Source organism: Arabidopsis thaliana, assembly GCF_000001735.4.
Source record: "Arabidopsis thaliana chromosome 1 sequence".
In the NCBI taxonomy this organism is placed as follows: Eukaryota; Viridiplantae; Streptophyta; class Magnoliopsida; order Brassicales; family Brassicaceae; genus Arabidopsis; species Arabidopsis thaliana.
Genome location: NC_003070.9, coordinates 8,586,186 through 8,607,766, shown reverse-complemented (window position 1 = coordinate 8,607,766; position 21,581 = coordinate 8,586,186). Strand labels below are relative to the sequence as shown.

The window sequence follows — 21,581 nt, the reverse complement described above, 5'->3', positions numbered from 1 at the left end:
AATACATTTGCGACCTATCATATGTATGTGGAATAGATGAAACAAACTATTAATTACTAGGACAACTTCTTGAAGCTTATAACTCTAGCAAAAACGCCTTTGTAATGTCATGTGTGGTCTGCTCTCAGCCTCTCAAGTTGTTTTGTTATCTCGAATTGGTCAAAGTCTCAAATCTCAATAACCTTATGCCTCATGGGCATCTTCTTAGAGCATATTCTAAGGCCTTTTTCTAGGCCCAATAAGAAAATTAATAAAATAAAAGTATTGTATGTCAAGTCACTTGAGGAACACAACACTGTCCCTTCGACAAAACAATTTTGAGTCTCTCTATTCTCTATTCTCTCTCCTCTCCGCCTCTCTTTCTCTCTCTCTCTATCTCCGTCGTCGCAAGAGTGCATCATCTTTAACGCCGGCACCTTCCCGCTGCTCTCTTCTACCAATTCTCTCTTAGATCTTCTCATGCGTCTTCTTCTTATATCTTAATCCTTCGTCGTACAAGCTCGCCGGATTGAGTTTTCGTCTTCCATGGCTATTCCTCTCGGGAAGCTCACCATCCTCATCGGTGCAGGTCAGTACTCTTGTGGGGGTTTTCTTTTTTAGTGATTAATTGATCGGTGCTCGTACTCCTCTCTCGGGTTCTCATTTGTTTCGTAGATGGGGAATTGCATTTAGAGGATGAGAAATTAGGGTTTTTGATAAACCCTTTTATAATGATCACTGTTGCTTCACTGTCTTTCAATCATCGAATCTTCTTCAGCTCAAATTTCAAGTCTTTTGATATTTTTTTAGTGTGCTTCACTTTTGGTTTTCATCTGTTTCTTCGACCAATCAGAAATTGAACAAAGGAACAGTTTTTACTCTCTTGTATGTGTTAGGGGAGATTATTCAGCGTTATTGGAGACTAGTTTATGTTTAATTTCGTTGTGAATGCACCAAAGATGATGAATTTACCCTTTAATGTCTTACTGTTTCGATTAATTTTAGTACATATGCTTAATGTTCAATTCACTTGCTTTTACGTTAGGTCTTGTTGGGTCAGTACTTGCTAAAGAAGGGAGTTTACCAGATGTCTCGAGTTTTGTCTCCGGTGCTCTTAAGGTATTCTAAGTTCTATGTTGTGCAAAAGCTTGTATTTATGATGTTTATTTATAAATGGAGTAATGGTTTATTTCTCTTGATAGATGGTATTTAGGCAGCTGAAGCAAGAAGAACCTGCCAAATCAGCCAGCAAGCCCCGCAATGATACACTAATGGCCCAGGTTTTGATTGATATTAAGCTACTTATTTATGTGGATAGGTTATTAAATTTAGCTGGATAAGATACATTTGTGGAGGACTTGGACTTAGATTTACTTGTCTTATCTCTATTTTTTCTTGTAGGTTAACAGTCTTAGGCATGAATTGAGCTTGCTTTCTTCAAACAGACCTATCACTATTGTTACCACAGCAGGATCAGGTCCTCTAGAGATTTAATGTTGGAAGTTTTGTATTCCTTTCTGCTCCATTTTAACAATTTCCTTACAATTTTCCAGGTGGTAAAAAGTATGGTTACATCATTATAATTGGGGTGATAGGCTACGGATATGTATGGTGGAAGGTAATAATATTTCACCATGCTTGAGCTTCTTACTTACTCGATTAGAGTGCTATTGGCTAGTCTAGATTTTGTATTTTGGAAAACAATTTAACTGTTTTCCTTGCCAATTAATTTGACCTGGCTTGTTTGTTTGTAAGTTAGACCTGGTTTATTTGTTTGTAGTTATTTTCCCTTTTTAAAAAACCTTACTGGGAACTGGTTTATTCTGCAACATTCTCAGGGCTGGAAACTTCCGGATCTTATGTTTGCAACAAGGCGCAGCTTATCAGATGCATGTAATAGTGTTGGCAGCCAGATCGATGGTTTTTACACATCACTCTCGGCAAGTTCTTACTTCCCATATTAGTTATGATAGTTCCTTTTGTGAGCCTAATTCATCCAAATGATAAAGTACCTGTATTTAATTTAGTTGCAGAACATCAGTATTTTGTCTCATTTTGTTGCTGTTAACATTTCATGACAGGGTACCAAAAAAGAGTTAAGTTCAAAAATTGACGGGATGGGTCGTAGTTTGGATGCTAATACAGAAATTATTCAAGATACAGGACGAGAGGTATGTTAGATGAATGTGCACAAACACTTGTGTTTCACTGCGTTGTCAAGGGCTTTCTGATAATTCTAAATGTTATCTTGATAATTTATTTAATTGTTTAGGTGATGGAACTACAAAGAGGTACGGAAAATATTAAGGATGACGTTAAGTTTGTTTTCGATGCTGTTGAAAATCTGGTAAGAAAATTGAGTAAACTGCATATACATTCACCTGTTTGTTCTCCCTAAAAAAAATAAAGAGAGATGATGACCTGGTGATCTTTGTTTTCCAGGCAAGCAAAGTCTATCGTATTGAGGGAAATCAGGTACAAAACTTCACAGCTGTTGTTGGAAATTATTCCTCATTAGGCATTTGTTGATCGAAATTGATTTTTTGGCCATTCATAAAGGATATTACACTTAAAGGAGTCGGGGCGCTGCATGCTCAGGTTCGGGAGAACAAAAGAATTCAAGAGTCCAATAAGGCATGATGCTTCTCCATTGTGCAGTGCATTTTAGGAAATTGGCTACATAATCTACAATTTTATCTTATTTACCCCAACTTCTATTGTGTATAGGCTTTACCATCAACTTCAGCAGTGCCAGCCCTTGAGGCAGCTCCTATGACACCATCGTCAAGGGTAAATGACTAAACTGGTCTCACAATGATTTTCAACTGTTTATCACGTTATTGGGATTGTTACCTCTTGTTCCGTTCTATTGCTTATTCCTCTGTGGTGTTTTAATGTTAGCAGACTTTGTCTTTGCCTCCTGCTTCTCCCCGTGAATCTCAGTCGCCTTCAACTTCTAATGGAGCTCAACAGGTTTGTTCTATCTCAAACTAGAGTTTTGGATTAGAAACTGAACTTGGTTTGAGTGAATACTGACATTACATTTGGGCAGTCACGTGGTCCACTTCAGCACACTCAATCTATGTCTGGTTTGAAGGTAAATATTATTTCCCTCTTCCCTTTCCCTCAAGTCTCAAACATCAGTATGGGTCAAACCTAACCTGAAACTATCTTTTATAAACTTGGGTCTCAGGAGATAAGCGAAAATGGAACACATTCTGGAGAAACTACGGGAAACACGAGTTCTGGCCTGTTTAGTATTTTCTCAATACCAAGAATAGGGAGGACTCGAAGTGTGGTCAACACAGTGCCTACTAACTCCATTGGACCCCAATAGTCGTCTGTCAATACTGAAGAGAGAGTTTGATCATTCAAATGATCAGCAAGCCAGAGATGGTTAAGTGCTAGTAGAGGATTTGAATAGATCATGCTGCGTCTATGCTTGATCCCTTGCTTAGTGTAGACAATGTGATAAATGGTGCATAATTTTTGTAGGGATGCAGCTTATATTTAATTGGATTATATGTCACAATTAATCAGTATGTTGCTCTGCCCTTTCGTAATTCAGTTTATACAGAGAGGTCGACGATGGTTTTGTATGGCCGTCTCTACTTTTCCTTCTTTTTTTTGTATTGAATAAAAGGCTGGTCCATTTGGCTATGACATTATCATCTCATCTTCTTTTCTTTTTTTTTTTTAGAAACATCATCTCATCTTTTATTAAGTTAAATGTGAGAGTTATGATGTGATTATGCTTTAAAACAAGCAAAGTAACTGGGACGATACAAGACCATTATAGTAGCAAGAGATATAGTAGCCATTAGACATGTTGAAAGTTGTTTCCAGCAAGATTTTGGGCTCATGTTCCTGCAAGTTAACTTTTAACCTCTTCTCATTATCCAAAAGCTCCTTCAACAGAACATACCTAATCAAAGAAACTATCGTCGACCTCTTGTATTCGAAAAAAACAGTAACAAACTGCTAATTGTGACCTATAAACCCATTCAAATATAAGCTGCATTCTTAAAAAAATTATGCACCATTTATAGCATTGTCAAAAAAAAAAATAAGAAGCAAAATCTATTCAAATACTCTACTAGATACAACATGCCCCCTTCTTTGTTAATCCTAATAATTAGATAAAACAAACTCTCTCTTCAGTTAGTAGACACTGTGTTGACCACAGTACGAGTCCTCATTATTCTTGCTATTGAGAACCTACCAAGCACGCCCGAACTCGATCCTGATGCACCGTTTCCCCCAAAATATATTCCATTTGAAGACGTGTTGTGGCTACTAGAGCTTTCATTTATGTCCTAAGAACCGAATGAATAGACAATTGTATTAGGTTAAGTTTGACGCATATTGATGCTCAAAACTTAAGGGATATGGAAGAGATAAAAAAATCTTTACCTTCAAACCAGACATAGATTGAGTGTGCTGAAGTAGGCCCCGTGACTGTCCAAAACAAATGTCAGAACTCTGTATAACGAAATTTTGTTTCTAATCAACAACCTCTGGTTTGAGAGAGAACAAACCTTTTGAGCTACATTAGGGGTTGACGGGGACTGGGATTCATCGGGAGAAGCAGGAGGTAAAGACAGAGTCTGCTTACATCAAAACACCAGAACAAGTAAGTAATAGAACAGAACAAGATCGGTAATGATCCCGATAGCATGATGAACAGTTAAAATTCTCTATGACACCAGATAAAAGACTGAAGTCATTTACCTTTGAAGAGGGTGCCATAGGAGCTGCCTCAAGGGCTGGCAGTGATGAAGTTGATGGCAAAGCCTAATTATAAAAGAAGTCTGGGTAAATAAGATGAACATGTATATGTAGCAATTTTCTTTAAAATAAACTGCACAATGGAGAAGGGTCATGCCTTATTGGACTCTTGAATTCTTTGGTTCTCCTGACACTGAGCATGCAGAGCCCCAACTCCTCTAAGTGTGATATCCTTTATGGATGGCCAAGAAATTTAAATTAAATCAACTGCCTAATGAGCAAAACAAAATTCCAACTACAACTGTTACCTGATTTCCCTCTATACGACACACTTTGCTTGCCTGAAAATTATGAAGATCACAAGATCACTTCTCTGTTTTGTTTTTTTTGGATTTTTGTAGGGAGAACAAACTGGTGAACATATGCAATCAATGAATTTTCTCACCAGATTTTCAAAAGCATCGAAAACAGCCTTAACGTCATCCTTTATAAATGATGTACCATCCTGTAGCTTAGCCACCTAAACATTATGATATATTATAAAGAAAACAGTTAGAATCATCATCAGAAAGTCTTGACACTGCAGTGAAACAGAAGTTTTTGTCAACATTCAATCTACATACCTCTTGTATTGTTTCTTGAATTACTTCTGTATTTGCATCCAAACGACGACCCATCATATCAATTTCTGAACTTAACTCTCGTTTTGTACCCTGTCATGAAATGCTAACAGAAACAAAATGAGACAAAATATTGATCTTATGCACTTGAATTATACTTAATTGTACTAGATCATTTGGATGGATTCGCTCACGAAAGAAACCATCATAACTGAAAAGAATAGAGTTCAGTGGTCAAATGAAGACAAATAAGTAAGCGAACAGTGAATAAGAGTGCTCGAGAGCTTGCCTTGAGTGATGAGTAAAAACCATCGATCTGGTTGCCAACATTATTACATGCATCTGATAAGCTACGCCTTGTTGCAAACATAAAATCTGGAAGTTTCCAGCCCTGATAATGTTGCAGAATAAATTAGTGCGCAGTAAGTCTCCAAAAAGAGAGAAACTACAAATAAATAAACCAAGTCAAATTCATTAACAAGGAGAACAGCATGAAATGTTTCCCAAACACACAAAATCTTGACTAGCCAACAGCGCTTCAAATGAGGAAGTAACTAATTTCAGTAGCTTGGGTATGGTGAAGTATAATTACCTTCCACCACACATATCCGTAGCCTATCACCCCAACGATAATGATCAAACCATAGTTTCTACCACCTGTACATTGAAGGAAAGTGTTAACTGTTTTCTTCCGAATTTAGATCAACAGTAAACAAAGAATGGTGTTACTCTAAGTCTCTAATGTAATGCCTTCCTAAATGCTACAAAGAAAAGCCACTTATCAGAACAAAGTATGTCTTGTTTGATGCGAGAAAAGTAGCAAAAGAGAATAAAACCTGAAATATAATTTCAAAATACAATGTCTAGAAATCTAAGTGTGCAAATCCTTTATTCAAGTTTCATATCAAACCAATTTTGACATTTCTAGTGCAGAACAGAAAACAAAACTTCAATATAAAAAAATATAAAAACTCCAGAGGACCTGATCCTGAAGGTGAAACAATGGTGATAGGTCTGTTTGACCCCAGCAACTGTATCTCATGCCTAAGACTGTTAACCTACAAAAATAAATAGAGCTCAGGCAAGAAACTATTGATTCACGATAAATCTATGTCCTCAGCAAGTCTATATTATCCAGCTCCATCCGATAGCTTATCATCGCCAATAGATTAATGTGAAACTTACCTGGGCCACAAGTACATCATCGTGGGGTTTGCTAGCTGATTTGCTAGGTTCGTCTTGTTTCAGTTGCCTGAATACCATCTGTCCACATAAACAAAACCCATTGCCTCATTTTGCCAAACCGCATCATACACATGTGAAGTCGCCAAAGCTTTTGCACAATATAGAAATTAGAATACCTTAAAAGCACCAGAAACCAAATTGGAGACATCTGGTAAGCCCCCTTCTTTAGAAAATGCTGATCCAATAAGACCTTAAAGTAACATTTGCAAAAATCACAGTATAGTTAGTAATTGCAGTAACTTGGACGAACATTAAGCATGTACACGAAATCAATCGACTCAGCAAGTTCACAATAATTGTACTAGTAGGTGCATTCACAGAGAAACTAAACATAAACTTCTCCTCAGATGTATTCAGAGAATAGCTATACTCCAATAAAGTCTTAAACTTTGAGCCAGTCAAGTACACTGATCAAAGGGTTTATGAAAAACACTAACTTCTTATCCTCTAATTGCGATTACCCATAGACGAAACCAATAAAAAAGCAATGGAGAACTAGAGCACAGTCACTACAAGAAATACCCTATAAAAGTACCGACCTGCACCGATGAGGATGGTGAGCTTCCCGAGCGGAAGAGCCATGGCTAGAGACGAGCTTATACGGCGAAGAACTAAGATGGCAAACGAATCCGCGTGAGAATATCTAAGAGAGTATTGGTAAGAGAGAGCTGCAGGAACGTACCGGTGAAACAGAGGCGTTTTTTGGGACGATGAAGTGAGGCAGCGAGAGAGATACGACGTGCGACTATATTGTTCGCTTGTTGAGGCAACAAAACAGAGTTGCTTCTAAAACCCGAACCGAAATGTCCGGTCTGATTCGGTCTAAATCACGATTAGGTTCGTTTTAAAACCTAGGAGGCAATAACCGGACGGATCATAAATTCATAATAGAGACAGACAAATTGGTCCATTATTAAAATCACTTGGGCATTTGGGGATGATTCAAATGCCCAAGTTTTCTCAAATTTGGACGATTCATTCACCTAAGACATACTTGAGCAACAACAAAGTGAAGTCCACTGTCATATCTTATGTCTCAAAAAGTATTGAAATGTGTCAATTGATATTGGAGAGGCACACTAGCTAAGGGATTATTCAATCAATTTCCAGCAATTTAATTAAACTTATTTGTAGTGAAAGTGGGAAGATAAAAGATCTCACCCTCACATGTTCAAAAAAAAAAGTTGAAAATGGAAGTAATTCAACATGTAGCATAGAGCCCAAATATGTCTCATTTTTTTAATCCATATAATCTCAAATCCTCTTACTTACTTCTAAACATATGGTTCCCATAATCATAACAATGCTATGTTAACATGGCCGGTTCTAAAGGAAGCCAAGTGCAGCAACTGCCTTACGCCTCTACGTGTTAAAATGAAAATGAAGACCACTGACCACTTCTATTAAAGCTTCATTCACTAGTGTATAATTACACATTTTTTTAAGGATTTATGAGTAGTGATTGAGGCCCATATGTTTGTATGTTTGTTTTTCTTACTATATCATTACTTGACTATAAGAGTTGGTTTCCTATTCCATTCTCTTTTCTAACAGCCTATATATGTAAAAATCTAAGCAAAATTTCTTGTCAAGAGGATGATTGTACATTTGTACTTGGTTATCTCGCCCCGGCCCAAAACATACCTAAGGCCAGGTGCTATATCCTCAACCTGCTTTGGCATTCATCAATCTACGAACTTTGGCGTGAAACGGTGACAAGATTAACAAGATTCACTCTCAACTACGATGTTCTACTATCTCAAATCTTTAAAAAAGTGGATCAAACTGTCAAAAGTCTAGTTCGATGGACTAGCTTCAACACTCCTCCAAATCTAGTTCGATGGACTATATATTCTCTTCTGATGCTATCCTTATCTTGGATTAGGCATCTAAACTATGGTTTTAATGGTGTCATGAGGTTTTACAACTTACAAGGATGAAAGTTATTTACTCCCAGTCACTATCTTAATCAAATGACAAAATGTTAACTAGTTTGAGTGCTTATATATTAGTTATGAATCTGAAATTTATTAGTGTGTACATAAGTGATACAACACTTAAATAACATCTACATGAGTTTTTAAATAACATAATAATCCATTATAGTAGTTTACGGCATAAGGTATGAACCAAATTTTTCATTGCACGCTGAAAAGTGAAAACCTTTAAAATGCATAATGACTAAGAGTCTATGACAACAGTAACTTACTATATATTAGAGGAGGGGTGAAAAAAAAAGTAGAGAGACTGGTCCAAAAACTTAACCCCACTCAATAAACCCAGACGTGACTTGTTTGACGATAACTCCATCTTTCTATTTTGGGTAACGAGGTCCCCTTCCCATTACGTCTTGACGTGGACCCTGTCCGTCTATTTTTAGCAGATTAATCCAACGGTTCTTATTCTTTCTTCGACCCTTCACGACATTGCCTCAAAGCCGTCCGATTCTCATCTCACGCCCAATGGACCACATATATCACCAGTACTCCGCAACTTAGCTGTCGTGTAGGATTTCACGTGGCATTTATTTGTTCTAGTTTGTAGTGCAAACATTGCAAGTTGATATGGTCCCCTATCGATCACCGTCGTCTCTTTAGCTTCACATCGAGATTCTTCTTTCTTTCCTACGTGTAATAGCATTTTTGATTTTGAGAATTTCTTTAGAACCGTTGGATCTCTCATCGTTGGTTGATCCATCCATCCAAATGGGACCTGTGTGTGCTCCATCCAGGGCATATGATCCCAAAGCCAAAAGAGTATTTCCAAGTGCTTTCTTTCTTTCTTTCTTTCTTTCTTACTAACCTTTTTTTTTCTTATGCTTTAGACTAAGAAATTTATTCGGCCATATCCACTTTTACGAATATACTTCTTACAAGATCTAGATTTTTTTGAGTTAATTCGGTGTATATAACATTGGCATAGACTGCAATTAAGTAAATGATAATGTGATAATGATGCGATGTGTTGTTATCAAGTAGTATAATATAGATGGCTAAATAGGTAAACAAAATTACGTGTTATATGTACACAATTAGGTAGAACCGTAGAAATTAAACTGAATAAAACCTTTATTAATTTTAAAATTATATGGTACAGATAAATACGGAAAAACATTCACGCTTTACGTAACAATTAAGTGGAAAGTAAAATTATCCCAAAAATATTTATATCACATCATTGTTATATTTCTAAGTTTTTTTTATTTCTCTAATGGTATATGTTTTACAGATTGTTTTTTGGGAAAATTCTTAAAGAGACTTGAAGAATGTTTTTTTTTTATTTTCTTGAAATGTTTGACACTTGAAACCGTTTAAAAACTAAATATAGTATATATCATTGTTGGTCTCATACCTTGTAATTCACCACATATATTATCAATGGGGAAGATTTGAAAATTTTTGGGGGATCACAAAACGAAGGAAAGAGTACAAAAAGAGAAGGAAAAGATAGAAGATATATGTTTTTAACTTCATTGGTATGACATCAATAAATAAATAGTTGAATGTACTTTAGTTTCTCTTTTGGTTTAATGCACATCATCTCGATCAATTGTCATCATCTTACATTGAATTATACGACCAGATCTGATAACAAGTGAATTCGTACTTGCCCTTCCCTTTCTTCTCATACGTCCTTCTAACTAATTTTGATTGTAACTTATAATTATATAACCATATTTAATTTTATTTTATCTAAAACCAATTGAAGCAAATTAAAATATCATAAATCTTGAGTCCCACATGAAGACAATATATAAAACTCGTGCAAATTTGCTTAAAATGCTTCTATGAGACCATGACCAAGTGAGATTAATAAGCGATTCAATGTGCAAATCAAAAGAGAAAAGAAGCTAATGGGTTTAAATATAACCAAACAGAATAATAATGCTATGTTTAGTTTTTCTAATTGAATCATACCTTTGTGTCCATCACCTACTTACCGGTCAGAATAAAGCAATTACGTCTGCAACCAAAAAGCACTAAGACTTTCGGTCAGACATGATCTCTAACATCGGACGAACCCTAAGATAACCAAAATAAACTATATCTTATATTCAAATCTCTGTTTATTTTATCCATTTATGTTTTCTTTCTTTCCCATAATTTTTTTTGTGTCTCATCAGACTCTCTTACCAAACTGAATTTATCAACATGGTTTTTTTTTTGGCCACATCAAAATGGTGGTTTATAAAGTAGACTAATACAAAAGACATTTCTGTTAATTTCACTAACAAAAATAATCTTAGCAGTACTATAGATTGGAAAAGGAAAAGCAAATCTAGCAGTAAGATTTATCAAAACTAGCAGTAAGAGTTTTAGATATCATGAAAACATCACAAACGAGTAGTGTTTTACTTTACATTTTTAACCAATCACAAGGGTAGTTCCGTAAGTTGGGAAAATCGTACGAGGCTTCACCTAGTTAAGGTTAGGTCACATGATTCCCTGAACTCGATTTTATAAGTAAAAAAGAAAAATTTATAAAATCAAAATTTTTTATATAAAAAAATCAGGTGGATTTATCAGACCCTACCATCGAGATGTCGACACGTGTCCAAACTCATTCATTGCCCTACTATTTTCTGTTTAGGGTTGCAATCACTCATCGCACACGCGCCATCTCCACCTTCCATTATTAATCTCTCATTTTCAACATCACACTCTTACGAATCATACGATTTTAATATCTCTGTCTCTCTCAACGTATTAAATAAAAATGGTTTTAAATGTTAGGGTTTTTTGTAGGATTTTCAATTATTAATCTCTATAATTCGATGAACTAAGTAAAAAAGCATCAAACTTTCTTGGCAGAATCACATTTTTCTCTAAACTAAATATGGACTGAAATTGAAAAATTAAACCACTAGCTAGAATAAAGTGTTGGTGAGAGTGGAACTCTAATTTCTCTCCTTTACTAATTATGTATAAACACAAAAATGCACCAAATTTTTAGGTTTGAAAATATCTAAGCATGGATAGGGTAATTAACATTTTTTCTTTCAATTTTGCAATATTTGAATAAATCCTATGAGGGTCTTTGGTACACAATAATTGGAGGGTATATAGTTGAGTCTGAGAGTATATTAGAAAGAGAATATTTCAAGTAATGAAGCTGACATGTTTATATGTACTTTGAGAGAAGTGTTGTGAGATTTGTACAAATGTATATGTACACTTTAAAAAGCAATATAAGATAGATAAAAAAAATATAAAGAAAAAAAGAAAGAAAGAAAGAAAGAAAGAGAGAGGCTCATATATATATAGAATTGCTTGCAAGGAAAGAGAGAGAGAGAGATTGAGATATCTTTTGGGAGAGGAGAAAGAAAAAGAAAATGGGAAGAGGGAGAGTAGAATTGAAGAGGATAGAGAACAAGATCAATAGGCAAGTGACGTTTGCAAAGAGAAGGAATGGTCTTTTGAAGAAAGCATACGAGCTTTCAGTTCTATGTGATGCAGAAGTTGCTCTCATCATCTTCTCAAATAGAGGAAAGCTGTACGAGTTTTGCAGTAGTTCGAGGTATATATCTACTTTTGTATATATATTACTTATAACATAAACATTTTATATACATATTAAGTAACACAAAAATGTCTTGTATGTATGGGTCTCTCTGTGATGTGTTGTTGTGTCGTACGTACGTGTTCTATCATATCCTTTTAAAAGAAGCAAAGAGGAAAAAAAATTTGGGATACCCCAAATCTGTATCATTTTATAACAAGTTTGCTTTTTTGATGTTCTTTTGTGTTTCTCTTTGATTTCCATTTTTGTTTTTGATTTTTTTTCTATTTCTCTTTACATCTATCAAAGTTTTTTTTCTTATATTTTATTGCTTATTTGTTTGTCTACTTAATTCACATTATCTGAGAGAAGAACAATCTATCTGATATGAAATTAGGGTTAATTTCTCTTGTGAGTACTCTTTAATTCACATAAGCTTAAAGTTTCCACCTTTTGATTCTGGGGGTCGTCCAATTCGATCAAATCACTCAATTTTGTTGTCAGATTGATATAAGTTCATAGGGGGATATTGTTTCCACGACAATCCATTTTAGTAACCCTTAGGGGTTTCCAATTTTGGGTTTTGAATTGACGCTAATGTCAAATTCATCTAAAGTCCGTTGGATATGTATACTTGGGGATGGGATTCATCCTTTTTTCTGGGTTCTTTAGATCTTCTCTTAAAAGACTAACAGATTTTGTTGTAAACCCTAGGAAACAGTTAAAAATCCCATTTTTAAAAACATGTTTTGAACTTGATGAGTAAGATTAATGGAAGAAATGATGTTTTTGTGTGGTGTGAAGCATGCTTCGGACACTGGAGAGGTACCAAAAGTGTAACTATGGAGCACCAGAACCCAATGTGCCTTCAAGAGAGGCCTTAGCAGTTGTACCCAATTCTCTTCTCTTTCTTCTAATTACCTTAATTAATTACTCTCAATTTTTACTTTGATTTTTAGAGTCAAATGATTAATGTTATAATTTGTCATATACTTCAGGAACTTAGTAGCCAGCAGGAGTATCTCAAGCTTAAGGAGCGTTATGACGCCTTACAGAGAACCCAAAGGTAAACTAATTAGCTTCTTCAGCTACCTTCAGAGAGTGTTTGTTTTTTTAGTAGATTTTTTTGATGGTTTTGATGTTGAAATAGGAATCTGTTGGGAGAAGATCTTGGACCTCTAAGTACAAAGGAGCTTGAGTCACTTGAGAGACAGCTTGATTCTTCCTTGAAGCAGATCAGAGCTCTCAGGGTACTACTTTGTTCATCAATATCTTTATACACTGATCTATTTCCATAGTAAGATTAAATTTGGTGTTTAATTCTGCAGACACAGTTTATGCTTGACCAGCTCAACGATCTTCAGAGTAAGGTAAATAAAGAAACACTCATTCTCCTCTCTAAATTCCTCATCTAAAAGTAATGTAACCAAGAAAACACAAATATTTGGAGCAGGAACGCATGCTGACTGAGACAAATAAAACTCTAAGACTAAGGGTAATTAATATACATTCTCATATCACCAAATTAATGCATCACTAAATTTGGTTATAATGTGTGTGTGTATATACATATGTGACAGTTAGCTGATGGGTATCAGATGCCACTCCAGCTGAACCCTAACCAAGAAGAGGTTGATCACTACGGTCGTCATCATCATCAACAACAACAACACTCCCAAGCTTTCTTCCAGCCTTTGGAATGTGAACCCATTCTTCAGATCGGGTAACTTTAGACTAGTATAACCAATTTGATTTGAGTTCTATTATAAGCTTTTCTTAAGAAAGTATCTCAAACTACTAAATTTTATGGAGCAGGTATCAGGGGCAACAAGATGGAATGGGAGCAGGACCAAGTGTGAATAATTACATGTTGGGTTGGTTACCTTATGACACCAACTCTATTTGAATCTTTCTCACTTAATCAATCCCTCTCTTTTTTTTTTGACATTTTTAAGATGATGTTTCTATTTTATTACCTCTCTCATGTTTTCTGTCTTGTGTGCATGTGTGTGTGTAATGTTTATGCCCTTCTATTATTCAATAATTTTTTCGACAATTTTGCTTCCTATTTTTACCCATTACTCCTAAACTTCCTGATCCAGTTTCTTTTAAAATAACTCCCATTTTATGCATGTTATCTAACCAATTCTCTTAACTATGATTTATGGTACGATATAACTCACAGTCTCACACTATCTATTTGGTGTTTTTTTGTTTGAGTCTTGAGAAGGGACCGCTTGTTTATCTCTCTTGTTAAAGAGCAACTCACTGGCCACTGCTTATGTATCTGTAGGCCCCACCTATATCATTTTGGCTATATCTATACTTTTGTAGAGGGAGTATTACTATAGAGAAGAAGATAAATTTGGTTCTAATATATCTTGCAGGTAGTTGATATTCTCAATTATCATGAAGATTTGATAGACAAGTTTATCAGATACCTTAAACATAGGTTTAAGATCTCAATTGAAATGTGAATTCACCCGACGATTAGAGTTACGATCTAAGGAAGCGTTTCTTGAATTTTGAGTTTGTTTGATCAAGAGTAGAATGCTTTTCTATTACTAAGGTTGTTAATGCTTATATTCCATGACCAAGGCCAAGAGAACAAACAAAAACATGGTGCCTCTTGATGTATAGTAATGGCTCTTAATGGTCATATACAGAGAAAAAAAGATTAATGTCGTTGCACAAGCTTGAAGTTACTTACTCCTCGTCTTCCTCATTAGTGTCTTCGTCTTCCTCATCCTCATCGCTCCCAATATAGGGCTTCATCTACTTGAAAACCAAATGCTCATGCAGTGGAAAAAGATAACAGAGGTTCAAATTAAGGCAAACAAAACTACAAGTGAGAAAGGGAAACTACAAGTGGTAAGATGTAATGTTTTGACTCAAAACCAGATCAGACAATGAAAAAAAGTATTGATACAAAAAGTCCATCCGGAAGCATAATTACCGCTTGCAGGATGTCATCAGAGATGTCTGTTAGTCGGCCAATGGCATAGATGGTGAGCGGACCAGAGTAGCGTAAATCCTCTAAATACTGTCTAAAAGCCGGACCGACCCGACAAGGATCACAGTCAAGGGGAATAGGACACCTATTGATATCCCAAAAGACTGTTGTTACAGCCACATCATCCTTGTCCAACTGGGTAGCCCAAAGGGAAACTAGTTGTGGTAAGAGCTTGTTTGACTCAAAAAATGGCTAACTAGGATGATGCTGAATTACCATCTGTTCATGTTTTTGACTAGAGAGATGGGTAGTGAAATTTTCAAAGCCTTTGCAAAACGCCTGTGGGACCTGTTTCAGAAAAAGACTTAAAAGACTTGAGACTCAAGGAAAATAATATCCATTATATAAAGATGACAACAAATATTAACGGAAGTAGGAGTGATTGAGAACGATTCTAGTAGAAGAGACGGCTCGCAGGACGTCGTTTATAATAGGCCAATGGCAGAGATAGTGAGAGGACCGGAGTAGCCTAAATTCTTTAAATGTCGTTTGATACACGGACCAACTAGACGAGCATCATACTCAGAGGGAACCGGACACGTCTTGATATCCCAGAAGACCGATGTTACGGCCTTAGCTTGCTGCCGCGTTGCCTTCATCATCATCTTCTCCTTTTAATCTATAACGGAAATCAAACATCAGATAAAGCATTCGAAAAGATAGATTGACACAGGTTAAATCATCCACTTCAGAGAAAAAGAGAGGGACATGGCCGTAAACAATGAGATAAGGATCGGCCTAATGTTTATAATGGGCTTGCGTTTAATGGGCCTACAGTTTCTTGAATCAGCCTTATGCATGAGTCCTAGTATTTTATCAACTTTTTTTTTTCATCTTTCTTTAGTTACAATAGATTTAAAGTGTTTTTTGTTAATGCCATTGCAAAATTTGGTAACTGTTTATAACATTGTTCCTCACTTCAAAATTTAAAGCACCATTAATAAAAGCTATACATATAATTATAACTTGGGTTTTGTGCAAAAAAAACAAACAAATTAACCTTTCATTTTAAATAAATGCAATTCAATACCGCAATATCAAAAGTAACCCGTATAACCTTTATTCGTGTATAGATTTTAGAAACAGTATAAGTCAAATTATCAAAACTATGTTGTTTTAAGCATTTTAAAAATAAGAATAATAATAATGTTGAAGGGTGGATTTGAACCCATGAACTATAGAACAAACCAAAGCATGCATAACCACATGCGCCGAACAAACCAAAAACTCATGGCTTTGTTAAACATATAAAAATATTCGAATAAAAAATGTGGGGAACTTGTTACCAGTTTTGGTTCTTTTTGGAGCCATTTTTTTCAACACAGATATTGTTAAGGAGTTTCAGGTAAAACTGTATATTATGCAGGGAACCACAGTAGGCTATAATGAAAGTCACACTGTGAAGTTAGCAGACAAGTTTTTACTTAAAGATGTGAGTTGTGATCTTTTTGATGTAAGTCTTGATGTATATGTTGACAAATTATATAAGTTTGTATTGCATATTCTATGACTTACGAAGTTTCTATGCAAGAAAAGCCGGGAGAAAATTTCCGTCAAGTAACTAAGAGATCGTAATTCTTGTCTGAAGAACAACCCTTTTTTATTATTTGAGTTTAGGTTGCCAACAGTGAACAAAGGGACGAGATACCATATGACAAATATCCTCTAACGCCATTTCAACAGTTAATCAACAGTGTCGGCTATATGCATGTGCTAACAATGCACAAGAACATTGTCACCATCCCGTGAATATGAATATTAATGATTATGAACGAGTTTGTAGAGTTCCAAGAGGAAGGTACTACCTTCTCATACTCATTGATCATATATTTTGTTTCTTGTTTGTTTTAGTAACTAGGGTTATTCGGATTGTTTTTCAAAATAATAGTAATATGTCAACTATATTTATAAAAAAAAAAACTAAATAACTTTTGTACAATTGATCATTTTTTAAATATATCATAAAGATTCATCAATATATGAACATATATTTTTAACAATTACACTAATTGGCTATATAGTGTATAGTTCCTTTTGTGGAGAGGTTTAAGTTCAGTTCAGAGATTATTGTACTTGGTAAAATATTTGTCCTTGTTAATTAGTTCATCTTCTAGAATACAGATTTGGGCCATGTAGTTTCCCAGAAAACACCGGAAAAAAAATTCACACTTCACACCAGAAACAATAAACGAGGAACAGAGCCCAAACTCATCCCTATAATTGGGCCCAAAAAAAGCAGAGCAAACCAAACCAAAATCAAGTAAATCCATTTACAAATATGCTTTATAATTATTATTTTTCTCAACCACAAATATGCTTTATAATTTATGTAAATGTTATATGAATTATTTACGATTTATTTTAATTACTTTATCTTGGAATTATCTTACGAAGTTAATGAAAATATTTTAAATATCTAATTTATATATGTCTGGACTAAAATAAATAGAAATATCTGTATTCCAATCATCACAAAAAAAAAATTCTCATCATCTTTGATATATAGAAAGTTTTTAAAATTTCAGTTTCACAGATTTTACCAATTATAGTTTTATAAGCTTATGCTAATTATGTGATCAATGCAAACAAAAGTTGACAATAATAAAATGAAGTCAAATATGATAGATTCCTACTATAAATATAGACTCGTGAATAATACTCGAATCAGTCTCTGAGGTTTTGCTGGAAAAGAAAAACCGAAGAGCTCAAAACAGAGTGCGTTTGTTTCTGGGAATCTTCAAGCCTCTCACTTGCGAAGACGAAGCTTACTCGTAAGGTGATTATCTTCTTCTTCTTCTTCTTTTCAATTCCTTTTTCGTTCATCTGAAATGTGAAATCATGTGACGTGACGATTAGGTTAACGATCGAATTTCTTAATTTCGTATATGATTATCTTCTAGTTTCTTGATCAGCACATCTTGTTGTTTTCTTTCAATCGAGACTGATTCTAGATGTTCTTAAGGATCTTGTTCGATGAACTTTGCATGAATCATCCATATCGACGAACTGGTCTGATCTTCTTGTTGTTATGGATTAAGTTTCTTGAGATACAAGAAAGGCTTCAATGATCAATCTGATCTGTTTTGATGAACACAAATCTTTATCTTTGAACCATGGATAAGGTCAATTTCACACCATGGCTGGAGGAAGTTTATCACCGGCGTCATCTTTGGAAGATGTAAAGGCATACGTCAATGCTGTGGAGGTCGCATTGCAGGAAATGGAACCTGCAAGATTTGGAATGTTTGTAAGACTCTTTCGTGGTTTTACAGCTCCTAGGTGTGTTTGGTTTGCTCTTAAACAGTCTAAAGAACAATGACACATGTGAGAATTGATTCTGATGTTATTTTTCTCTTTGTAGGATCGGTATGCCTACTTTCAGTGCACGCATGCAGGACCTCTTGAAAGATCACCCGAGTCTGTGTCTTGGTTTAAATGTCTTACTTCCACCTGAGTATCAGTTAACCATACCTCCCGAGGCTAGCGAAGAGTTTCATAAGGTGGTTGGAAGAAGCGTACCAGTACCACCAAAGGTGGTTGGAAGAAGTCTACCACGTCCGGAGCCTACCATAGATGATGCGACTTCATACCTTATTGCTGTGAAGGAAGCCTTTCATGATGAACCTGCAAAATATGGGGAAATGCTTAAGCTCTTGAAAGATTTTAAAGCTCGCAGGTATGTATTAGTTCTTTTCTCCATGTTATGTTTGATTTTTTCAGTCTACAGAACAAACACATTATGTGAATTGATTCTGATGTTACTAAGTCTCTTTGTAGAGTCGATGCCGCTTGTGTCATTGCTAGGGTGGAGGAACTCATGAAAGATCACTTGAATCTGCTTTTTGGTTTCTGTGTCTTCCTTTCAGCTACAACGAGTTTTACCACGAAGCTTAAGGTATAGAGTGCTTATAGTTACCATTTGATGTTTCCTATATGTTAACTTGTGGTTTAAGTAACAAAATTGTCCATGTGCAGGCAAGGTTTCAGGGCGATGGTAGTCAAGTAGTTGACTCAGTTCTTCAGATAATGAGAATGTACGGTGAGGGAAACAAGTCCAAACATGATGCGTATCAGGAGGTAGGCTTCTTGGTAGGATACTTTGTGTTGTGTGTTGCACTTTCTTAGTTCTTTGGTTTGATTTGCTTTGTTATCTTTTGCAGGTCGTTGCACTTGTTCAGGGTCATGACGATTTAGTCATGGAGCTTTCACAAATTTTGACTGATCCACCTACTGGAGTCTAGAGATAGCCAGATAGCTAAGGAGAGTACTGGAAGACTGTAATATACCATAAGAGACGAAAAAGAAAGTAGAGCTTCTCACGAAAAGAGAGTGTTTTTAGTTTTCTTTTGCAAACATTAGAGTTTTGTTTGATTAACATGACATTCAAAAATATGCTATGCTTCTATGTTGAGGTGTACAATGAATTGGTGTATAAGAGACTAAAAGAGAGTGTATAGTTTCTTTGTTGAGGTTTCTTTTATGTTGAGGTGTTCAATATGCTATTTTCAGGGTAATCTTTTTATAAGAAACTGAGAAGGGAAACACTCAAAAAACAGAGTTCAACGTAGAAACAAAAACAGAGAGGTGAACTCATGAAAGATCAATTTAACCTGCTTGTGATGATTGGCTTATCAAGAGAATTGAAGAGATTCACGATTACACAAATTCAATTCTTAAAGACAAGAGTAGACTGCTAATTCTTATTAAGGCTGTTAATGCTTCTTGAGAGCATTGACCTTTTCCCTGAGGTAATAAAGCTTGGCTCTTCTTACTTTCTTCTTGTCCACCACCTTAATCACCCTCAGGTTTGGGGAATACCTGTCACCAAAACACCTCCACTTACATCAGTATTTTCCATGACCAAGGCAAACAAAGAGAACATACAAAACATGGTGGCTCTTGATTATAATAATGGCTCTTAATGGTCATATACAAAAGTCTGAGAGAAAAAGATTAAAGTGGCTGCACAAGCTTGAAGCTTGAAGTTACTTACAAGGGGAACATGGATTCGACGCCCACTCCAGCAACAAGCCTTCTAATTCTAAATGTTGAGTTGAGACCAGCATTACGCCTTGCTATGACGACGCCTTTTACGATTGATACACGCCTCTTGTTCTCAGGCACTTCCTGTTCAAACAAAGTAAATGAAAGGTTTCACTTAGAAGATGAAAGATAGTTTGATCTTACTCACCCAAGAAAAAGAAATTACAACCTAGGCCAACAGTAGTTACCACTTTTAGCTGCACAATGTAACCAGGCTTTATCTCTGGAATCTCTCTAAGAGTTCTCACTTCCTCAACTGCTTCCTTGTCTACAATCTGCAGAGGATTGTGACATCGGTGCTTCCTTGTCTACATGATATATCTAAATACAAGTGTCAAGTTCGAGTTGTAGTACCTGCATAATATGCTTAGCGGTTTTATCAAGCCGCTTAAACTTGATTCTCTGAGGCACAACACAATCTGACTCAGGGGATCCTTGAACAGAATCTCCAGTGGTGGAAAAACACCTCGACGAAAAGTTTTGTTTCTGCCAAAAAAATATTCCCAAGAACATCTTAAACCCATAGAAGCCTAATCCAAATATCACGGTGACCAAAACATAGAGAAAACATATAAAGTAGAACAACAACATGTGAAATCATAAAACTTAAGTGTCAAAGCTGAAAAATAAGTAACAAGAGCACGAAGTTGGTTCCTTTATATCTACATCTCTTGCAAGTAAAACAACAAAGAGCTTAAAAAGAAAAACAAGCAACAAAGCTTTAGATCATTGATTAAGTTCATTTTCTATTTAGTGATCTCTGAGCTTTTGGAAGATGAATTCAGTGGAATCTGAAGCTAGGAGAGTGACTACACTCATCAGTAATCAGCGAGACCAACCCAAGATCAAAGTTTTCGTTTTTCTTACATTCCTAGCAATTTTCAAACCAATTTAGACATAAGATCTCTATTACCAACCAAAACCTCGTCTACATTTCTACAAATCCACACGAAGTAAAAAACAATCTTAAACCAAAGACAGAGAAGGACAATGGCTTACAGGTACTACTGCCAAAGAGGAAAAGCCGGCATTTTTCAACGAGCTAATGAGATATGTCGCAGCTCTAGTACTAGGGAAAGAATCAAAGCCTAGCTTCCTCGATTCATTAGCAGACCAGCTTCCACAAGAAGAAGAAGTGAAAGGAAGAGTGTTGGAGATGGAGAAACGATGCCTCTGAAGCAACCTTGTACTGCCACGAATCAATTGCATTTCTCCGCAAAAGGAATCGATCTATGCGATCACAAATATCCAAAAGCTTTCAGAGATTTTGAGAAAAACAAATCCCTTGTCATTGCTCCTTCAGGTTTCTTTATTTTTGTTTTGGTAATTTGCATATATACCCCTGATATTTTTTGCTTTTATCAAATACATCCTTTCTTTTTTCTTTGACATCTTCTTGCTAGAAAGAGTTTAGTGTGATGCTTATTGTATAGAGAACAGAACATCATTACATA

General features: G+C 35.6%; 6 protein-coding genes and 1 long non-coding RNA gene across 13 annotated transcripts; 3 read left to right on the top strand and 4 right to left on the bottom strand.

Moving 5' to 3' along the window:
- The first annotated feature begins 282 nt into the window (after positions 1 to 282).
- AT1G24267 (bZIP transcription factor, putative (DUF1664)) lies at positions 283 to 3,745 on the top strand. Of its 2 annotated transcripts, none has more exons than NM_179374.2 (14): positions 283 to 568; positions 1,025 to 1,098; positions 1,182 to 1,259; positions 1,381 to 1,456; positions 1,533 to 1,597; positions 1,818 to 1,919; positions 2,061 to 2,150; positions 2,252 to 2,326; positions 2,422 to 2,454; positions 2,539 to 2,613; positions 2,707 to 2,769; positions 2,884 to 2,952; positions 3,032 to 3,076; positions 3,173 to 3,745. In NM_179374.2, the coding sequence occupies exons 1-14, from the start codon at positions 526 to 528 to the stop codon at positions 3,314 to 3,316; spliced, it is 1,032 nt and encodes a 343-aa protein (NP_849705.1). In that variant the 5' UTR covers positions 283 to 525; the 3' UTR covers positions 3,317 to 3,745. The 2 variants fall into 2 exon arrangements, with proteins under 2 accessions (NP_849705.1, NP_001031088.1); NM_001036011.1 differs by having other exon boundaries at positions 2,252 to 2,339; positions 2,432 to 2,454; positions 3,173 to 3,698.
- Positions 3,746 to 3,853: 108 nt separating this feature from the next.
- AT1G24265 (bZIP transcription factor, putative (DUF1664)) lies at positions 3,854 to 7,376 on the bottom strand. 3 transcript variants are annotated; one of them, NM_001198153.2, is made up of 16 exons: positions 7,255 to 7,290; positions 7,112 to 7,183; positions 6,875 to 6,979; positions 6,689 to 6,762; positions 6,513 to 6,590; positions 6,310 to 6,385; positions 5,920 to 5,984; positions 5,617 to 5,718; positions 5,331 to 5,420; positions 5,153 to 5,227; positions 5,016 to 5,048; positions 4,865 to 4,939; positions 4,711 to 4,773; positions 4,518 to 4,586; positions 4,393 to 4,437; positions 3,854 to 4,295 (listed from the first exon to the last, which is right to left on the bottom strand). In NM_001198153.2, the coding sequence occupies exons 2-16, from the start codon at positions 7,152 to 7,154 to the stop codon at positions 4,137 to 4,139; spliced, it is 1,152 nt and encodes a 383-aa protein (NP_001185082.1). In that variant the 5' UTR covers positions 7,155 to 7,183; positions 7,255 to 7,290; the 3' UTR covers positions 3,854 to 4,136. The 3 variants fall into 3 exon arrangements, with proteins under 3 accessions (NP_001185082.1, NP_683327.1, NP_973906.1); NM_148486.4 differs by lacking the exon at positions 6,875 to 6,979 and having other exon boundaries at positions 3,918 to 4,295; positions 7,255 to 7,376; NM_202177.3 differs by lacking the exon at positions 6,875 to 6,979 and having other exon boundaries at positions 3,918 to 4,295; positions 7,112 to 7,376.
- A 1,400-nt stretch (positions 7,377 to 8,776) lies between these two features.
- On the bottom strand, positions 8,777 to 9,143 carry AT1G05863. The gene has a single exon (NR_138977.1). It is a non-coding gene; the product is annotated as an other RNA (long non-coding RNA).
- Positions 9,144 to 11,643: 2,500 nt separating this feature from the next.
- On the top strand, positions 11,644 to 14,231 carry SEP3 (K-box region and MADS-box transcription factor family protein). 3 transcript variants are annotated; one of them, NM_180622.3, is made up of 8 exons: positions 11,644 to 12,089; positions 12,876 to 12,957; positions 13,070 to 13,137; positions 13,222 to 13,321; positions 13,400 to 13,441; positions 13,525 to 13,566; positions 13,652 to 13,794; positions 13,887 to 14,231. In NM_180622.3, exons 1-8 carry the CDS (start codon positions 11,905 to 11,907, stop codon positions 13,975 to 13,977), a joined length of 753 nt encoding a protein of 250 aa, NP_850953.1. In that variant the 5' UTR covers positions 11,644 to 11,904; the 3' UTR covers positions 13,978 to 14,231. The 3 variants fall into 3 exon arrangements, with proteins under 3 accessions (NP_850953.1, NP_001185081.1, NP_564214.2); NM_102272.4 differs by having other exon boundaries at positions 11,669 to 12,089; positions 12,876 to 12,960; positions 13,887 to 14,191; NM_001198152.1 differs by lacking the exon at positions 13,525 to 13,566 and having other exon boundaries at positions 11,662 to 12,089; positions 12,876 to 12,960; positions 13,887 to 14,130.
- A 546-nt stretch (positions 14,232 to 14,777) lies between these two features.
- On the bottom strand, positions 14,778 to 15,689 carry AT1G24256 (uncharacterized protein; the record flags this gene model as incomplete). Its single annotated transcript, NM_001160890.1, has 4 exons — positions 14,778 to 14,846; positions 15,028 to 15,219; positions 15,301 to 15,372; positions 15,591 to 15,689. 4 exons carry the CDS (start codon positions 15,687 to 15,689, stop codon positions 14,778 to 14,780), a joined length of 432 nt encoding a protein of 143 aa, NP_001154362.1.
- A 2,531-nt stretch (positions 15,690 to 18,220) lies between these two features.
- AT1G24250 (Paired amphipathic helix (PAH2) superfamily protein) lies at positions 18,221 to 19,472 on the top strand (the record flags this gene model as incomplete). The annotated part of the gene is made up of 5 exons (NM_102271.2): positions 18,221 to 18,363; positions 18,446 to 18,760; positions 18,862 to 18,979; positions 19,060 to 19,161; positions 19,245 to 19,472. 5 exons carry the CDS (start codon positions 18,221 to 18,223, stop codon positions 19,323 to 19,325), a joined length of 759 nt encoding a protein of 252 aa, NP_173835.1. The 3' UTR covers positions 19,326 to 19,472.
- A 114-nt stretch (positions 19,473 to 19,586) lies between these two features.
- On the bottom strand, positions 19,587 to 21,432 carry AT1G24240 (Ribosomal protein L19 family protein). 2 transcript variants are annotated; one of them, NM_102270.5, is made up of 5 exons: positions 21,127 to 21,432; positions 20,482 to 20,613; positions 20,316 to 20,402; positions 20,078 to 20,211; positions 19,587 to 19,902 (listed from the first exon to the last, which is right to left on the bottom strand). In NM_102270.5, exons 1-5 carry the CDS (start codon positions 21,334 to 21,336, stop codon positions 19,797 to 19,799), a joined length of 669 nt encoding a protein of 222 aa, NP_564213.1. In that variant the 5' UTR covers positions 21,337 to 21,432; the 3' UTR covers positions 19,587 to 19,796. The 2 variants fall into 2 exon arrangements, with proteins under 2 accessions (NP_564213.1, NP_001322156.1); NM_001332643.1 differs by having other exon boundaries at positions 19,595 to 19,902; positions 20,078 to 20,402; positions 21,127 to 21,414.
- Positions 21,433 to 21,581: the final 149 nt, after the last annotated feature.